General features: G+C 41.9%; 1 protein-coding gene across 8 annotated transcripts in view; it reads right to left on the bottom strand.

Moving 5' to 3' along the window:
• The window catches only part of PROM1 (prominin 1), a 239,284-nt gene that overhangs the window by 36,629 nt on the left and 184,726 nt on the right, over positions 1-17,929 (bottom strand). For 7 of the 8 annotated variants that reach the window (XR_012250681.1, XR_012250684.1, XR_012250682.1 and 4 more), the window contains exons 18-23: positions 16,580-16,651; positions 11,710-11,802; positions 9,673-9,690; positions 6,772-6,825; positions 5,904-5,984; positions 5,473-5,541 (exon numbers count right to left, since the gene is read on the bottom strand). Coding sequence is in view for 4 of the 8 variants with exons in the window: in XM_073647207.1 (XP_073503308.1) it covers positions 5,473-5,541; positions 5,904-5,984; positions 6,772-6,825; positions 9,673-9,690; positions 11,710-11,802; positions 16,580-16,651 (387 nt within the window). In the remaining 4 variants the exon portion in view is untranslated. The remainder of the gene's footprint in view (positions 1-5,472; positions 5,542-5,903; positions 5,985-6,771; positions 6,826-9,672; positions 9,691-11,709; positions 11,803-16,579; positions 16,652-17,929) is intronic. The other variant, XR_012250683.1, reaches the window with a different exon arrangement.

Here is a 17,929-nt window from a genome sequence, read left to right as displayed (position 1 = left end):
CTTAAAGGGGTTGTCTGGTCCAAATCGATAAGTCTGCAGTCACTCTGTGAGATGCGAGGATTAGCCGGTTTCTGACCTGTGACCAGAGGGTATGTATGAGTTATACATACTCCTGGCTAATGGGCGTGGTCTAGCTTCCATACACTTGGATGGAGCTAGGTCGTGCCCTCTGGTCGGCCACGCCCACTGAGCAGCCGCATCACTAGACGGGTGCGGCCTCAATCAATACAAGTGTATGGAACGAGGTCGCACCCACTGGACGAGCTGTGGCCAGGAGTATGTATAACTCATACATACCCTCCGGTCCCGGGTCAGAAACTGGGGAATCTCCGCAGCGCACTGTGCGTACGTTGGGGGGATTCGTAAGTCTGCAGTCACACAGAGTGACTGCAGACTTAGCGATTTGGACCGGACAAACCCTTTAACCATTATCCTTCTCATCACTGGATTTTCTACCTTCTTCTTGGATATTATTACGTAGCCTTGACTCGAGCGTTCCTGTGTAGTGTTACCTAGTCCGGACAACAGGTGTACCAGCAATTGGTGAGCCGACTCTCCCTTTTTTCCCCTTCCAATACTTATACCCAGTATATATTGTTCAAGGTACCACTCACTGAAACTCATACACATGATTCTGCTGTATTCCTTCCTGTTTGGTATTAAAGGGAATCTGTCACCAGGTTTTACTACCTCATCAGAGAGCAACAGAATGTAGGGAAACAGACCCCGATTCCAGCGATGTATGACTTAGATTACTGGGTGCAGCTGTTGTGATACAGTCAAAGTTTTTAGATATAGGATGTAGCAGAGCTCAGAAAGCTGCCCCTCCCACACCACAGCTCTCTATGTACATTGTCTATTGACAGTAATCAATGCTGGGGGCAGAGTTGGACCAGGATGCATGCGGGAGCCGGCCAGCAGTAATAATCTCCTGCTGATAAAACACTCATTGTAGTGAAACAACACACAACCTAATAAAGTGACACATCGCTGAAATCAGTGTCTCAGCCCCTACCTCATGCTGCCCGCAGATTACATAGCAAAAACCTGCTGACAGATTCCCTCTAAATAATCTACAACATACAGTATTTTTGCATAATTTGGCACAGACATACATCAGACCTGAATAACTTAGGGCAAAAAAAGGTATTTGCGGAGACACTTAGTTCTGAAAAAAGTGCATAAATTAATATACTAGCCGAACATCAGAGCTAAGAGAATGGGAGCTGATCTGTAGAGTTGATTGACAGTGGTGCCATGTGTCGGACCGATACGATATTCATATACCTCACCATACAGTGTCAGCCATGCCGATACATGTCCTCTTACAGTGTACCTCTGTACAATGTTCCAGACAAATGCCCACCAAAGTTTCAGCCATATACACCACCATTGATAGTCCAATATAAATGGTCAACAATGAAATACTTGGTCTTGCCGAATATTCCAGATCAAGAGCCCCTGTTAGATTTCTTGATAATTGCTATTATAAAAACTTGGATCCCAATTCATCATCTGCATTTTTTTTTTAAACACTTTATTATTTGTCTTGTGATATTCGTTGTATTTTTTGTAGCAAATTCTTTCAAATGTTGCATGTGGTTTGTGAATTTTGCACATTTTTTTCTGTTTTCTCTTGTCTTTGGGACTACATTTGCAACAATTTTTTTTTTTACTTTTTAAATCACTTCTAAAACATCTGGAAAAGCCACATTGACGTAAAGATCAGAAAACTAAGCAACAAAAGACAACTTTAAAAAAAAGGCGCAAGTATTTTAATGAATTTGTTGGAAATCACAAAGTCACTGACTAAGAGGTATTCGCGCCAAAAAAACTATCAGAAATTCAATGATGAATCCGGCCCTTAGTATTTATCTGTAAGCGTCAAAAGGTGCTGCCCAACGCGCCAGCAATCTTCACATGTCTCGGGCTGGCACTAGACTGAGGGCATTCTAGAAGTAATTATTGTCATATTTTTATCAATATGTGTAAATAATAACCAGTTCCGACTCTGGATCCCATGATAGTAAAATCATAATATTAGATATTGATGCACAATATCAGAGTCATAGTGACCCAGATTTTACGAGCTTCAAAGGATCAAACTTTATCAGCTTGCTGTGGTTTGTCATGATGAAGAAGTTTGATACTTGAAAAAGCATTGACCAATAAACCGCAATCTTGGATTCCTGTCTCCTCATCATCCTTCTGATGGCAGAGCAGTTTTAATCGATTTTAATCCAGTCTTTATGCTAATATATACAGTGGCATTTAAAAGTTTGGTCAAAATTACTGTTATTGTGAACAGTTAAGCAAGCTGAAGATGAAATGATCTCTAAAAGGCCTAAAGTTAAAAATGACACATTTCCTTTGTATTTTAGGCAAAAATAAATACATTTTCACTTCTTACATTTTAAAAATTGCAAAAAGGAAAATGGGCCAATGCAAATGTTTGGGCACCCTTGGAGATTTATGTGCTTAGATAACTTTGACCAAGGTTTCAGACCTTAATTATCCCATTAGGGTTATGGCTTGTTCACTATAATCGTTAGGAAAGACCAGGTGATGTAAATTTCCCAGCTTTATAAAAACCCAGCCTCCTCTAACCTTGTGCCAAAAAAACGAAGCCATGTGTTCTTCTAAGCAGCTGCTTAGCACCCTGAAAATGAAAATGGTGGAGGCCCACAAAACAGCATAGCATTTTCAAGTTGCCCTTTCCTAAGTTCAAAATGTAATTAAGAAATGGCGGCTAACAGGAACAGTGGAGGTCAAGATAAGGTCTAGAAGACCAAGCAAAACTTCAGGGAGAGCTGCTCGAAGGATGGCTAGAGAGGCAAATCAGAAGCCCTGCTTGACTGGAAAAGACCTTCAGAAAGATTTAGAAGACTCTGGAGTTGTGGTACATTGTTCTACTGTTCAGAGACACCTGCACAAATATGGCCTTCATGGAAGAGTCATCAGAAGAAAATCTCTCCTGCATCTGCACCATAAAATTCAACATCAGAAGTATGCAAAAGAACATCTAAACAAGTCTGGTGCATTTTGGAAACAATTCTTTGGCCACAATGATTAAAGGTATGTGTGGAGAAAAAAGGGCATAGAATTTCAGGAAAAGAACATCTCCCAATCATTAAGCATGGGGGTGGACCAATCATGCTTTGAGGTTGTGTTGCAGCCAATGGCATGGGGAACATTTCACAGGTAGAGGGAAGAATGAATTCAATGATATTTCAACAAATTCTTGATGCAAACATAACACCATCTATAAAAAGCTGAAGTTGAAAAGAGGATGGCTTCTACAAATGGATAATGATCTTACACATCAAAATCCACAATATACTACCTCAAAAGGCGCAAACTGAAGGTTTTACAATGGCCCTCACAGTCCCCTGATCTGAACATTACTGAAAATCTGTGGCTAGACCTCAAAATAGCAGAGCATGCAAGACGACCCAGGAATCTCACAGAACTGGAAGAATTTTCCAAGGAAGAATGGATGAAAATTCCTCAAATAAGAATTGAAAGACTCTTGTCTGGCTACAAAAAGCATTTACAAGCTGTGATACTTTCATAGGGGGCGCTGCTAGGTACTAGCCATGCAGGGTACCCAAATTTTTGCATTGGCCCATTTTCCTTTTTGTAATATTTAATATGTAAAAGAAGAAAACATATATATTTTTTCTGCCTAAAATACAAAGGAAATCTGTCATCTTTAACTTTAGCCCTTTTAGAGATCATTTCATCTTCAACTTGCTTTACTGTTCATAATAACAGTAATTTTGACCAGGGGTGCCCAAACTTTTACATACCACTGTATATATGCATACATGCAGTACATATACAGTGCCTTGGGAAAGTATTTGGCCCCCTTGAACTTTTCTACCTTTTGCCACATTTCTGGGTTCAAACATAAAGATCTAAAATTCAAATTTTTTTGTGAAGAATCAACAAGTGGGACACAATCGTGAAGTGGAACGATATTTATTGGATATTTTAAACTTTTTTAACAAATTAAAAACTGAAAAGTGGGGCGTGCAATATTATTCGGCCCCTTTACTTTCAGTGCAGAAGTTCAGTGCAGATCTCTGAATGATCCAATGTTGTCCTAAATGACTGGTAATGATAACTAGAATCCACTTGTGTGTAATCAAGTCTCCGTATAAATGCACCTGCTCTGTGATAGTCTCAGGGTTCTGTTTCAAGGGCAGAGAGCATCATGAAGACCAAGGAACACACCAGGCAGGTCCGAGATACTGTTGTGGCGAAGTTTAAAGCCGGATTTGGATACAAAAAGATTTCCCAAGTTTTAAACATCTCAAGTAGCACTGTGCAAGCGATCATATTGAAATGGAAGGAGTATCAGACCACTGCAAATTTACCAAGACCCGGCCGTCCCTCTAAACTTTCATCTCGAACAAGGAAAAGACTGATCAGAGATGCAGCCAAAAGGCCAATGATCACTCTGGATGAGATCTACAGCTGAGGTGGGAGAGTCTGTTCATAGGACAACAATGAGTCTTACACTGCACAAATCTGGCCTTTATGGAAGAGTGGCAAGAAGAAAGCCATTTCTCAAAGATATCCATAAAAAAGTCTCTTTTGAAGTTTGTCACAAGCCACCTGGGAGACACACCAAACATGTGGAATAAGGTGCTCTGGTCAGATGAAACCGAAATTGAACTTTTTGGCCACAATGCAAAACGACATGTTTGGCGTAAAAGCAACACAGCTCATCACCCTCAAAACACCATCCCCACTGTCAAACATGGTGGTGGCAGCATCATGGTTTTGGCCTGCTTTTCTTCAGCAGGGATGGGGAAGATGGTTAAAATTGATGGGAAGATGGACGACGCCAAATACAGGACCATTCTGGAAGAAAACCTGTTGGAGTCTGCAAAATACCTGAGACTGGGACAGAGATTTATCTTCCAACAAGACAATGATCCCAAACATAAAGCAAAATCTACAATGGAATGGTTCAAAAATAAACGTATCCAGGTGTTAGAATGGCCAAGTCAAAGTCCAGACCTGAATCCAATCGAGAATCTGTGGAAAGAGCTGAAAACTGCTGTTCACAAACGCCCTCCATCCAACCTCAATGAGCTCAAGCTGTTTTGCAAGGAAGAATGGGCAAGAATTTCAGCCTTTCGATGTGCAAAACTGATAGAGACATACCCCAAGCGACTTGCAGCTGTAATCGCAGCAAAAGGTGGCACTACAAAGTATTAACTCAAGGGGGCCGAATAATATTGCACGCCCCACTTTTCAGTTTTTAATTTGTTAAAAAAGTTTAACATATCCAATAAATTTTGTTCCACTTCACAATTGTGTCCCACTTGTTGATTCTTCCCCCAAAAATTTGAATTTTATATCTTTATGTTTGAGGCCAGAAATGTGGCAAAAGGTAGAAAAGTTCAAGGGGCCAAATACTTTCACAATGCACTGTATGTTTACATCTTCAGAATTACTTACCGAATCTTTCACCCACTGAACATACTGAACAAAGTAGCTGAGGACTGTATCAATGAACTTTTTAGATTCCTGAAACAAAGCACAAATAATTAATATTAGTTAACCCTTCATATGGCAGAGGCAGCACTCATAACTGGTGCCTGAGGGGATCGCATGTCAACATCAGTATTATTAACGGCACATTGTTGACGTGCAGGGACTAATAAGAGAGGTCTGGATTGGAAATCCCTAAATCATCTTTTAAGCAATATGAAAGTTTGAAAAGTATGTAAAAAATAAAATCTCTCAGTAGTGCAGCCTCATCCTTTTGGGTCTGTGATCACATCTAACCATAGAAAATAGGAATTTTAGAAAATGTATAGAGTAATATCTACTCAAATTGAAAAAAAATTATCCCTTATTATAGGGATCAAATACAAGAAACGTCGTACCTGCTTTATGATTGCAGAAGCATTGTTATTGATCAGCGTTTGAGCTGCATCAATCGATGAAATGACATCACGGACCTTTTCCTAGAATAAAGAACAAACGTTCGCTGAGAGCGTAAGCACAGCCGGCACTGACTGACAGCCGGCACTGACTGACAGCCGGCTCTATATTGTATTAGTGCAGAGCTAGCTGTCAGTCAGTGCTGGGGCGTGCTTACAGTCAGTGTAACAACTTATGGTGGCCTGATATGTTACTGGTTATGGAAATGTGCCTGCAGTTTTACTACAGTTTAAAATAAGTTTTTTAAAGTACATGTATTTTTTATTAAATTTTATTTGCAATATGTTTTCCCATATTATGATCTGTATTAAAAAAACAAAAAATAGAAATCTTGACATGTTCAATCCAACAATCACAATAAGTGATGTCACAGCTCTCCCCTCCTTCAAAATTACCTGTGTACATACTAATTAGACACTTATTGCTGCTAATATACATGTGAACTTCCTGAAACTACAGAAAGTTAGACTCTATAATGGCCCCAGAGGTAAAATTTTAAAATGTCTAGTTTTATTTAATACAAATTATGATATAGAAAAAAAAAACATTGGCAATTTAAAAAAATATATATTTAACACATGAACCTGATTTATCAATAGATCATTTTCTGAAGATTCATTCCCTTTAATACTAACTACTTATCATATTTTCTGTATTATATATTAATGTATAATATATATATATATGTATATACACACACACACACACACACACACACATATACACATATACATATACACACATATACATATACACACACATACATATGATATGGTCATAGTCAAGACCAGGTGATCATGAATTACATACCTCAATATCAAATGACGTCCTTTCTAGTAATTTAATACTTTGATTTAAAACACCCTGTAAAATAAAGTATTTCCATCAAAACACTTGGTTGGTTAGTAGCATAACCATGTTCAGGAATATGGATGGATAGACTTGCATATAAATAAGCATAAAATTATCTTGCAGGCATTTCAACTTGTTTGACTCTTATATACGCATCAATACTTTAGGTTTTAAGAATAAATAGATATATTTTATTAAAAGGAATTGGTCAGCAGGTTTTTGCCACCTGATCTGATAGCAGAATTATGTAGAGACAAATACCCTGATTTCAATGATTTGTCACTTACTGAGCTGTTTGCTGTAGTTTTGATAAAATCATAGTTTTATCAGCAGGAGATTATCACTAGAGGACTAGTAAACCTGCTGTCATGTGGTCCTCCATAGCTCTGTATAACCCCGCCCCGTCCACTGATTGGCAGCTTTCTACCTATACACAGTGTACACATAAAGCAGCCAATCAGAGGTGGGGACGGGGTTAGACGGCTCAGCATTCAGATAACTGCTAAATCTACAGAATATAAAACAGTGATTTTATAAAAATGACAGCAAGCAGCCCAGTAAGTAATACATCACTGGAATCAGGGTCTCTGCCCCTACATCATGCTGTTCTCAGATGGGGTAGCTAAAATCTGGTGTCTTTAATAGGACATAAAAACAGGAATGAATAATCACACTGGTTTCCTTAGATGTAATAGGTAATATGCAATATTTTCCCAGCATATTTCTGTAATATAAAGTCAGATATTCTGAGCTGATCTTATGTGCCTTTTCCAAATATTTTCAGATTTCACTTTTTGACATTTTCTATTTGTTATTGCCGGGAACTCAGTAAATGTCATTGCAGGAGGAGGAAGCCGAGTGTGAGCAGCTTTTATTACACTGGAGATCAGACTTGGATGGATTGTCGTATTGATAGACTTGCAATTCACTGCAACATTCTCTAAATACTAGGGATGTTCTTAAAGGGGTTGTCTACTACCTGGACAATCCCTTCTTAAACTAAACAGGGCCTCATTAAAAGTAAACGGAGCTTAAACTCCCCGCCAGCACCAGTGCTGTTCTCAGCGATGTTGGCGCGGCGTCTGCCAGCACTCGCACACATTGTTATGTTACGTGAGAGGTGCGCCCAATCAGCGGCTGCTAATGGATTGCTTTGCACACTCTTCCATCGTACGTCCAGAGGGGGTGTGAACACTGCTACCCATTAACGACCATTGATTGGCTGCAGCTGTCATGTAAAATAATGTCATGCAAGTACTGGCACTGCCGCAACGACATCGATGAGAACAACGGTGCGGGAGGAGAGTATATTTATTTTCAATAGGGCCCCGTTTCATTTAAAGAGGGGATGTACAAGTAGTGGACAACCCCTTTAACATCCCAGATTCTATACAGCCAAATAGCCATACCAAAAGGGCAGCCACTGTAACTGGTTAATAATCAAAACAATCACCATGATATTAATTTACATACACAACAAACATTTTATTATTATCCTTAAAGGGGTTGTCCACTCCTGTGATATTGATGACCTATCCTACTCATTTCAATAAGAGTTGATCTGCAGGACCCAGGAGTGACCACTACACAATACATCTGCCTGGTGACAGCTGATCGCTGGGGGAGCCATGTGTCGGACCCCCACTGATCTGACATTGGTGACATATACTTTTACGTCCTGTACGTGAATGGGATAGTTTTAAAGCCAATTGCTTTATAACACTCTTGAAAAAGGTTGCCTCTGTCCTTCGTTCACGTCTGGTGACGTTACTCTTTAATAAAGGTGGTCCGAAACGAATATTGAATTTCATTCTAAATGTCTCTCTATTTATTTTAATAATTGAATAGTTTTTCTGATATGGTTTAATTAAAAAAATGCCTACTCTTCCATCTGTAATCTAACTGCTTTATTTTTTTTTCTTACCTATTTCCGTTTTGATGACGCTTTGTTTGAGAACCCCCAGTGCATGCTGGGATTCTTAAATGAGAAGTCATCAGAGGGCAGAGGCTTCAATCACTGCCGCAACCTCTGTCCCAATCCTGAAACGAAGCGTTATCAGTGACCACAGTTTCAGGGGCTGGGCTAGTCCCTGCTCTACTGAGCATGGACCGGTTGTCAATTCCGACATATGTTTAGTACGAGCTCCCTTCTTACTGTACAATATTCTTCTCAGTCCACAGTGACAACAGTGCACTCTCTCTCCGGCTCTGATCAGATGTGACAAGCAATTGGATGTCTCTATTGGACGGGGCTGGTCTTTGATCGCCGCATTCTCTCCTTCCAATATGAACTAATAGTGCACTCTGTTGCCAGCTCTTCATTTCTAATTAGAGATGGTGAGGGAGTGCACTGTCACTGTGCACGAAGATGAATATTGCACAGTAAGGTGGGAGTTTGAACTTGGCATATATCAGAATTGACAACCGACATATGCTCAGTAGAGCAGGGACTAGTCAAGCCCCTGAAACAGACGTCAGTGTTAATGCCTCATTTCAGGGTGGGAACAAAGGCTGTAGCAGTGACCGCAGCCTTTGCCCCCTGATGATGTCTGTGTCTCGTTTAAATATTCCAGCATGCACTAATAAACAGACTAATAAACATAGACAAATGTGTAATCAGTAAAATGACAAAGATCACAGCTGTCTTGGATCTGTCATAAGCTGCCATTTACTTACCATTGTCTAGTTTCTCATAGTGACTTATAGTGACATCTCTACAGATCCCAAATGCCTTCTTTTCTTACAAGATGGCACTGAGGACCAAGGATCTTTCAATAGTAATTGTCACCCTATTCACAACATAGAACACCACAGGTAAAACATACATTTACAGACGTGCAACATGTAATGTATGCTTACCCTGGCTTTAACATATTTCTTGACAAGCAGAGGGAAGAATAAGAAAGTAATATGAACAATAGAAATCAAAGTGCACCGTGGCTCCTAAACTAGCTGAGAGCAACCCGTTGTGTAGACCATACTGGGACATGCAAGCCTGACATATTGTATTACTAGCTCTAAAACTATCCCATTTCCTGATCTCACCACAGTACAGAGGAGGCTAGGACCATGATGGGACGTGTAGTAATGTCTGACGTCTGAAGGATATTATGTGGTGAAAGGAACAGGAGGACGCACATCAATAGGATGTTAAATCCATTGGGGAAATAGACCAGAGGGAAGTAATATTAGAATTTCAAGTGTCAAATATGACAAGAGTTACATATCACATGTTTCCTAAGTCTTATATCAAGTCTGGATATTTCAGACTCAGTCACTAAGGACTTGGTCCACCAAAATGTGCAATCAATGGAAAGATTGGACCCATGTTTGTTTTTTTTAGCTTCAGTTAAACATCTATAATGGGAAAACCCTTTATCAACTATTCATGTCATGGTTCCATCACTGATTTTGGCCTGTGGACTCTGAGAGTGACAGTTCAGCCCCCCCATTGGATCTGTGATGTGCTGGACTGTCAGTTTTGTGAGTGACAGTCCAGTCATCCAATCTGATCTTGAGGCATGCTGGGCTGTCAGCATTTTGATTGATAGCCCTGCTGCTCAATCTGGTCTAGCCTGCGGGCGTTTCCCCGGGTGCCTCCCATCCTCTATTGATTTGCAAGGTATTTAGCTGGCTTGCTGTGAGCAGCAGATTGTCAGTTGTAGCTTTGCTTAAAGAAGGTGTCCACTACTTTTACATTGATGCCCTATCTGTAGGGCAAAATGCAAATAAATTTATCTAATTTATAAAATGTGATTTTCTTGATTTTTTTTGGATAGTCTATCTCTCAATGTTAAAATTAACCTACCCTTAAAATTATAGATTGTCCATGTCTTTGTCAGTGGGCAAACTTACAAAAACAGCAAAGGTTCAAATAATTATTTCTTTCACTGTATATGAATCATTTGGCTTAATAAATTAAGCCATCACACAAGCGTGACCCAAGCTGAAAGGGTTAGTCCCAAAAAAATAACAAGTTATCTCCTATACACAGGATATGTAATAACTTGTTGACCGATGGGGGCCTGACCGCTGGGGCACCCACTGATCCCCAAAAACAGTGTTTAGCAGCCCCTTCTTGAATGGGGTGGAGATGCGGATGCTATACCTCCGCTGCACTCAGTTAATGGGGCTGCCGAAAATAGCAGAGAACAGCTCTCAGATTTCAAGAAGGGGCTGTAGAGCCCTGATCTCAGGGTTCCACAGCCCCGATCTTGGGATCACAGGTGGTCTCAGCGGTTGGATCCCCACGGTAGGCAAGTTATTCCCTATCCTAAATTACAGTAGGACATAACTTTTTTTTGGGGAGGGGGGAAGGGTGACTAGCATTTTAACCGATATGTGCCTTTGGATTATTTTCCAAGTGGGACCGCCGTGACCAAATCTAGTTAAGTGCCATGTGGATTTGCCTTCTTGACTATTTTTTAGGACATCTTTTATTTTGGAGCCCCTTATTGTCATCTGAGCAACCACATGGCCTTTGAAAAAAAAAAGCTGTGTCATGACACCACTTTGCTTCAGCTGGGGCTCACAGGCAGGGGTATCACTATAAGGGATGAAGAGGTTGTATTCGCTCCCATGTCCTGGTTCCTGCGGGGGACCAAAACATCCAGTTTCTTGAAGTTACACCTCTGGTGACAGGTGTCAGACACCACCGAACAGACATTACTCCAATATCCTAACAATCTGCTGTGCTGCCTTTACCCTTTATATTTTGGCCACACTTAGACTGCTACCCCTTCAGAGGAAACAGCGAGCAAATATATTGAATATAGTAACTGTGATGAGTGACGGCCGCCCATATATTGGAGAACACCAGTGCAGCTCTAGTAGGCAGAATATAGAGTCCAGGGACCATCATCTGTCTACACAATGCAGAGTACCCATAGTGTTTACCATCGTTTGCTCCATCGGTACGACTTGCTGAAGGTGTATCATCCGTATACTATTTGCGTGTCCTTTTAAAGCATTTCCTAATGCTCCTTTTGGCTAAAAGAAAATAGAAAGATTTCTGAGCATAGTCATTATTGATGCAAAAGCAGCGCTAGAACAAAGGGTTAATCGTCAAAAAACACGTCCATTGATTGTGCAACATTTTTAGTAGCTCAAAGCAGGATTGTGATTTTGCCCATAGAAGAGCTGCCCGACAAGAACAAAAAGTCACGGCATTCGTTATCTAAGGTTGTGGTATTAATCGGATCCCCACTAGAATCGCTCAGCGACTACCATTCACAACTAGATATGTCCAGGAAAAGTAAGGAAGGACACCTCTGTAATTAGCCACATCTGACCCATAATCGCAAGCTAGGAATAGCCGTATGGAAGGTGCAATCTTTTAGTCGCAGTGACCATAACAAAACAACAAGCCTGCTCTTTGAAATAGGAAAAATTCATCTCAACTCAAAAAGTAAATGACCAGTCTTGAAAACTATTTACATTTTTTCAACTAGAAAGGTCTAAAATTCTGTGCCGACATAGAGTTAAAGGGGATGTCTACTACTCACTTGCTATATAGAAACATAGAATTATAGAATGTTAGAGTTGTTGGGGACCTCCAGGGTCATCATGTCCAACCCCCTGCTCAATGCAGGATTCACTAAACCATCTCAGACAGATGTCTGTCCTGCCTCTGTTTGAAGACTTCCATTGAAGGAGAACTCACCACCTCTCGTGGCCGCCTGTTCCACTCATTGATCACCCTAACTGTCAAAAAGTTTTTTTTAATATCTAATCTGTATCTTCTCCCTTTCAGTTTCATCCCATTGCTACTCATGATTCCATGTGCAAATGAGAATAAGGATGATCCCTCTACAATGTGACATCCCTTCAGATATTTGTAGACAGCTATTAAGTCTCCTCTCAGTCTTCTTTTTTGCTTTTTTGCAAGATAAGCATTCCCAGATCCTTTAACCGTTCCTCGTAGGACATAGTTTGCAGTCCTCTCACCATCCTGGTAGCTCTTCTCTGAACTTGATCCAGTTTTTTTATGTATTTTTTAAAATATGGTGCCCAGAACTGGACACAGTATTCCAGATGAGGTGTGACCAAGGAGGAGTTCCCCCATATAAAATAAACATAGCCTATACTCACTTCCGTTGCTGGCGCCATTCTAATGCTGTCAGTGCCTGGGCTCGCGTGACATTTTTATGTGAGAGCTGCTGCTGCTCTCTGACTTTTTCCAGATGTCCATTGCATCCGAAGAAAGTGGGAGACCAATGGTCCATTACCAGAAGTTGATTGACTGCAGGGCTCACGTGGCATAACAACATCATGGGATTCCCAGCGCCATCATCACTGGAATGGCGCCAGCACCAGACATGAGTACAGGCTGTTTTTATTTTACAGGTGGGAATATAGTAATTGAGAAGGAGTTGTCTGAGTAGTGGACATCCCCTTTAAATAAACTACACTGTCTTCCTTCAGCCACCATTAAAGAGAGCTATGTTCTTACATTGATTGCAGCATTAATACAGTATGCGGCACACTCCTAAGCCCCTTCTAGTGGTGTCTGCAGTCAGATTTGATCATTTAAAGGGGTTTTCTCAGGTTCCTAAATAGTTGACATTGCAAAGTATTTGTAAAAACAAGCAACTTTGCAATTTACCCTTTTTTAAAAATGCTCCCTATTCTTAATAACCGAGTTTTTTTTAAAAAACTATTGTATACAAATTATACCCTAGGTTACCGGCCGCCCTACAGTCCCCAGAGCGGCTGATTACCTAAGTAATGAATGTATTCCGTTTGCCGACTTTATGGTTTAGAGCAGGGGTCTCAAACACGCGGCCCGCGGGCACAGACCCCTTGATGATCCCGACCAGGTCCAGGAGGAGCCGCCGACAGCAGCGCTGCATTGCCGCACAGAGACTGTCTCCCAGCACTGCATTTCCAATGCCAGCCACTGGCCAATCAGAGGCCAGCAGCTGATATCTGCGTGTCGGCGCAGCGAGTATGACGTCATTGCCATACGCAGCTATCAGCTGCTGGCCTCTGATTGGCCGGCGGCTGACATTGGAAATGCAGTGCTGGGAGACAGTCTCTGTGCGGCAATGCAGCGCTGCTGTCGGCGGCTCCTCCTGGACCAGGTCGGGATCGTCAAGGGGTCGGACTCTGTGGTGCCCGCGGGCCACATCTGCAGGAAGGCCGCCGAGGGAACGGAGGACAGGTGAGAATCATCTTTTTTTTTTTCTATTTTATGTGTGTGAAGAACAGCACAGGGGGCACAGAGCCACAACATGGGGACCAGGATGGGGCACATAGCCACAAGAGGGGACCTGGATGGGGCAAATAGCCACAAGATGGGGACCTGGATGGGGCACATAGCCACAAGATGGGGACCTGGATGGGGCAAATAGCCACAAGATGGGGACCTGGATGGGGCACATAGCCACAAGATGGGGACCTGGATGGGGCACATAGCCACAGGATGGGGACCTGGATGGGGCAAATAGCCACAAGATGGGGACCTGGATGGGGCACATAGCCACAAGATGGGGACCTGGATGGGGCACATAGCCACAGGATGGGGACCTGGATGGGGCACATAGCCACAGGATGGGGACCTGGATGGGGCACATAGCCACAGGATGGGGACCTGGATGGGGCACATAGCCACAAGATGGGGACCTGGATGGGGCACATAGCCACAAGATGGGGACCTGGATGGGGCACATAGCCACAGGATGGGGACCTGCATGGGGCACATAACCACAGGATGGGGACCTGGATGGGGCACATAGCCACAGGATGGGGACCTGGATGGGGCACATAGCCACAAGATGGGGACCTGGATGGGGCACATAGCCACAGGATGGGGACCTGAATGGGGCACATAACCACAGGATGGGGACCTGGATGGGGCACATAGCCACAAGATGGGGACCTGGATGGGGCACATAGCCACAGGATGGGGACCTGGATGGGGCACATAGCCACAAGATGGGGACCTGGATGGGACACATAGCCACAGGATGGGGACCTGCATGGGGCACATAGCCACAGGATGGGGACCTGCATGGGGCACATAACCACAGGATGGAGACCTGGATGGGGCACATAGCCACAGGATGGGGACCTGGATGGGGCACATTACTACAAGATGTTTGCCATTATTACTATATGATGCTAATTGTAAGACAATATTACTGAATGTGGCCAATTGGGGGAAACAAAATTGTAAAAATCAAAAAAATAAAAATAAAGCATGAAAAAATATTGGGCACTAAAAATGCTGTTTTATATGTAAACTAAAGTAAACACAAAAAAGTGCACGTTTATTATCGCCACATCCATAACGACCCAAGCTATAAAAAAATAAACACGGAAAAAATGTTCAAAAGGTGTATAGAAAAAAAAATGGTATCACTAAAAATGTCACATTGAACAAAGAATGCGGCCCCCCAAATTCAAATTTTTTCCATGTGCGGCCCATATACCCAGCCGAGTTTGAGACCCCTGGTTTAGAGCCTGCAAGCGCCGATCTGTAACTGGCCGGATCACTGCATCAGACAAGCCTCAGTTGCTCTGTGCTCCTCCGATGATACAGAGACAAAGCTACCTCTGCTAGCAGTATTGCAGAGTGCTCAGTTCGGACCAGCAACATGAACATGCCACCGGTCTGAACTGTCAGTCTTCGGGAGCGAACCGCCCCCCAGCACAACAGGAAGCTGGTGGGCAGAGGAGCAATGTGCTCCTGAAGAAAAGAAGATGAGATCAACCCTTTAAACTTTATATCGGAATATTGGAGTTCCAGCAGCGATAACAATATGTTAAGACATTAATCTGCTCTGCGTAACTAGATATTTCCTTTATAGTCCTATTTATTGGATAGGGGATAACTTCCTGATCGCTGGGGGTCCGAATGCTGGGACACAGTCAATTTGGAAAATCGGGGCTCTGAAGAGTCCTGTGTGATTGGAGTAATGGTGGATCATGAACACTACTGCTCCATTAATTCTTAACGGGACCTCTGGTCTTCGACACTCCCATTGTGAATGAATGTAGCGCAGGTGCACATGATCGACCATTACTCCATTCATACAGCAATCTTCAGAACCCAGGTTCTCAAAATCAATGGGGGTCCCACCATTCTGACCCCTAGTGATGGGGAAGTTATTCCCTATCCGATAAATAGTGGATTACTTCCAAACTTGGTACAAGCCCTTCAACAATTCTCAGATGACACCTCAGAAAACATGTTCCATTATTGTTATTCATTGGGGAATATAATTATGTACTAAATCAGACAAGTCAGGACAGGAGACAAAAAAAGTTCTATCTTTAGTATTTTAACTACTTTGCACTGATGAGGGGCAACACCCCAAAACACCGTGTCTGCAAATTGAGATTCTGGTTTGGCTTTTATCCTAAGTCATATAGCAAGGCTTGTTAATGGGTCTATAGTGACTTGTAGGATTGCTGCTTCCAACAGGTGGCGCTATAGAGTTCAAGTCCTCTTCCTCTCTGGAGAGATAATTTGCATATATAATTTCCCAGAGGAGCATTGCATGGCATATTAGTCTCCTCACTCTGACATGCCAGGCCTGGCTTGTCACTCTCCAAAAGGAGAAACGTTACCCCTTAGAACCCCGAACTAAATTCTTGAAATGTTCCGTAATACTAATAGAAGATCAGGTGTGCACGCCATCATTCTAGGACATCAGAAGAAATCTGTAGAAATGCCTGTGCATATTACTGAATTCTAAAGTTTAAAATGTAAAATTTATATCCTGCAACGTATGAAGAACAAAGTCAGACTGTATGGACTTACCAGCATGTCAGCATTGCCTTCCAGCTCATTGGCATAAGCCAAGAGATCCACTTTTGTGCTGCTTTTGCCTGTCTAGAGACAGAAAAATGAAAAGATCCAATGTAAGAACTGTAACAAGGCTCAGTGGTTTATACTCATTTACCTTTTAGAGCGGTTCTGCGGTGCTCGTGCTCTACGGGGTATGAACACTGCTTTAAAGCCGGCTCTGTACATCTTGCCATAGACATTTTTTATTGTTCATTTGCTTCCTAAATGAAAAGTGAAGCAACTTTCTTTTTAGTCTTTATTAAATATTTTCCACCATGTTGCTGCTGTGGAGTGTCTTCGTCCATTATGTAACTCCTGCTCCTGGTCCTCCTGGCTCTCTGCTCCCCCTTCTCTCAGCATTAGTCCAGAAAAGATGGACGATTATTAATTCATATTGTCATCCGTACCCCATCCATATGCCGTCTGTTTTTGTACAACAATAACTAAAAAATTAGTTTCCTACGATAATAATTGCAATGGGATCCGTTAAAATGGATGGTGTCTGTATGGCATCACATTATTGCACACCTATTGAAATTTATGAGCGAGCCTCATCCAAAAAATTGAGGTGACTAGCACCTGCTGAAATTTTTTTCCCCAAACTGATTGACGGTCCATGTGGAGAAAAAGTCCACGTGAAGTACCAACTTTTGTTTTTTTGTGGACAGAACTCATGCCTAGTATAGCCTATCGAGCTGTTCACATGTTCAAATTTTATTTTGGACCAAGTGATCCATGCAAATTTGCAGAGACATATCCGATATTGATCCGTATCTCGGATCAAAATCGGCAATGCAAGTCTATGGGTCAGTGGAAAAAAATCAGACTGCACCCGGATGCCATATGCTTGTTGTCCGTTTTTCACAGACTGTTAGATAGTAGAAGGTGGAAAATATTTTTATTTTTTTTATTTTTTTTTGTTTCTCATCAGAGAAAAACTGATGAAACTCAGACCAAACTCAAATGAAACTCTGTTGAACATATGAAACTCTAAATAAAATCACTGAGGTCGAGCATGCGCACTTCCACTCCATTCATTCTCAATGGGAGTTCCGAGTACTGAGGTTCCATTGAGAATGAATGGACTGGAGGTGCGCATGCTCGACCTCAGCTCAACCCGTTCTCGAGAACGGTGGGGGTCTAAGCAATTGGATCCCCAGCCATCAGAAAGTTATCCCTTATCCTATTGAGAAGTAACAACTTCCAATCTTGGTACAAACTCTTTAGTGCTTAGAGTGATTTTCCATCAGATACATGAATGCATGGCAGCGGTATAACTTTACAACATTTCCGGTATATGATCCCTTTTTCAGGCTTTACACA

This window comes from Phyllobates terribilis, unplaced genomic scaffold, assembly GCF_046119375.1.
Source record: "Phyllobates terribilis strain yellow unplaced genomic scaffold, ASM4611937v1 Scaffold_1__5_contigs__length_1240528914, whole genome shotgun sequence".
NCBI lineage: Eukaryota > Metazoa > Chordata > Amphibia > Anura > Dendrobatidae > Phyllobates > Phyllobates terribilis.
This window is presented reverse-complemented; position numbering and strand designations above follow the sequence as displayed.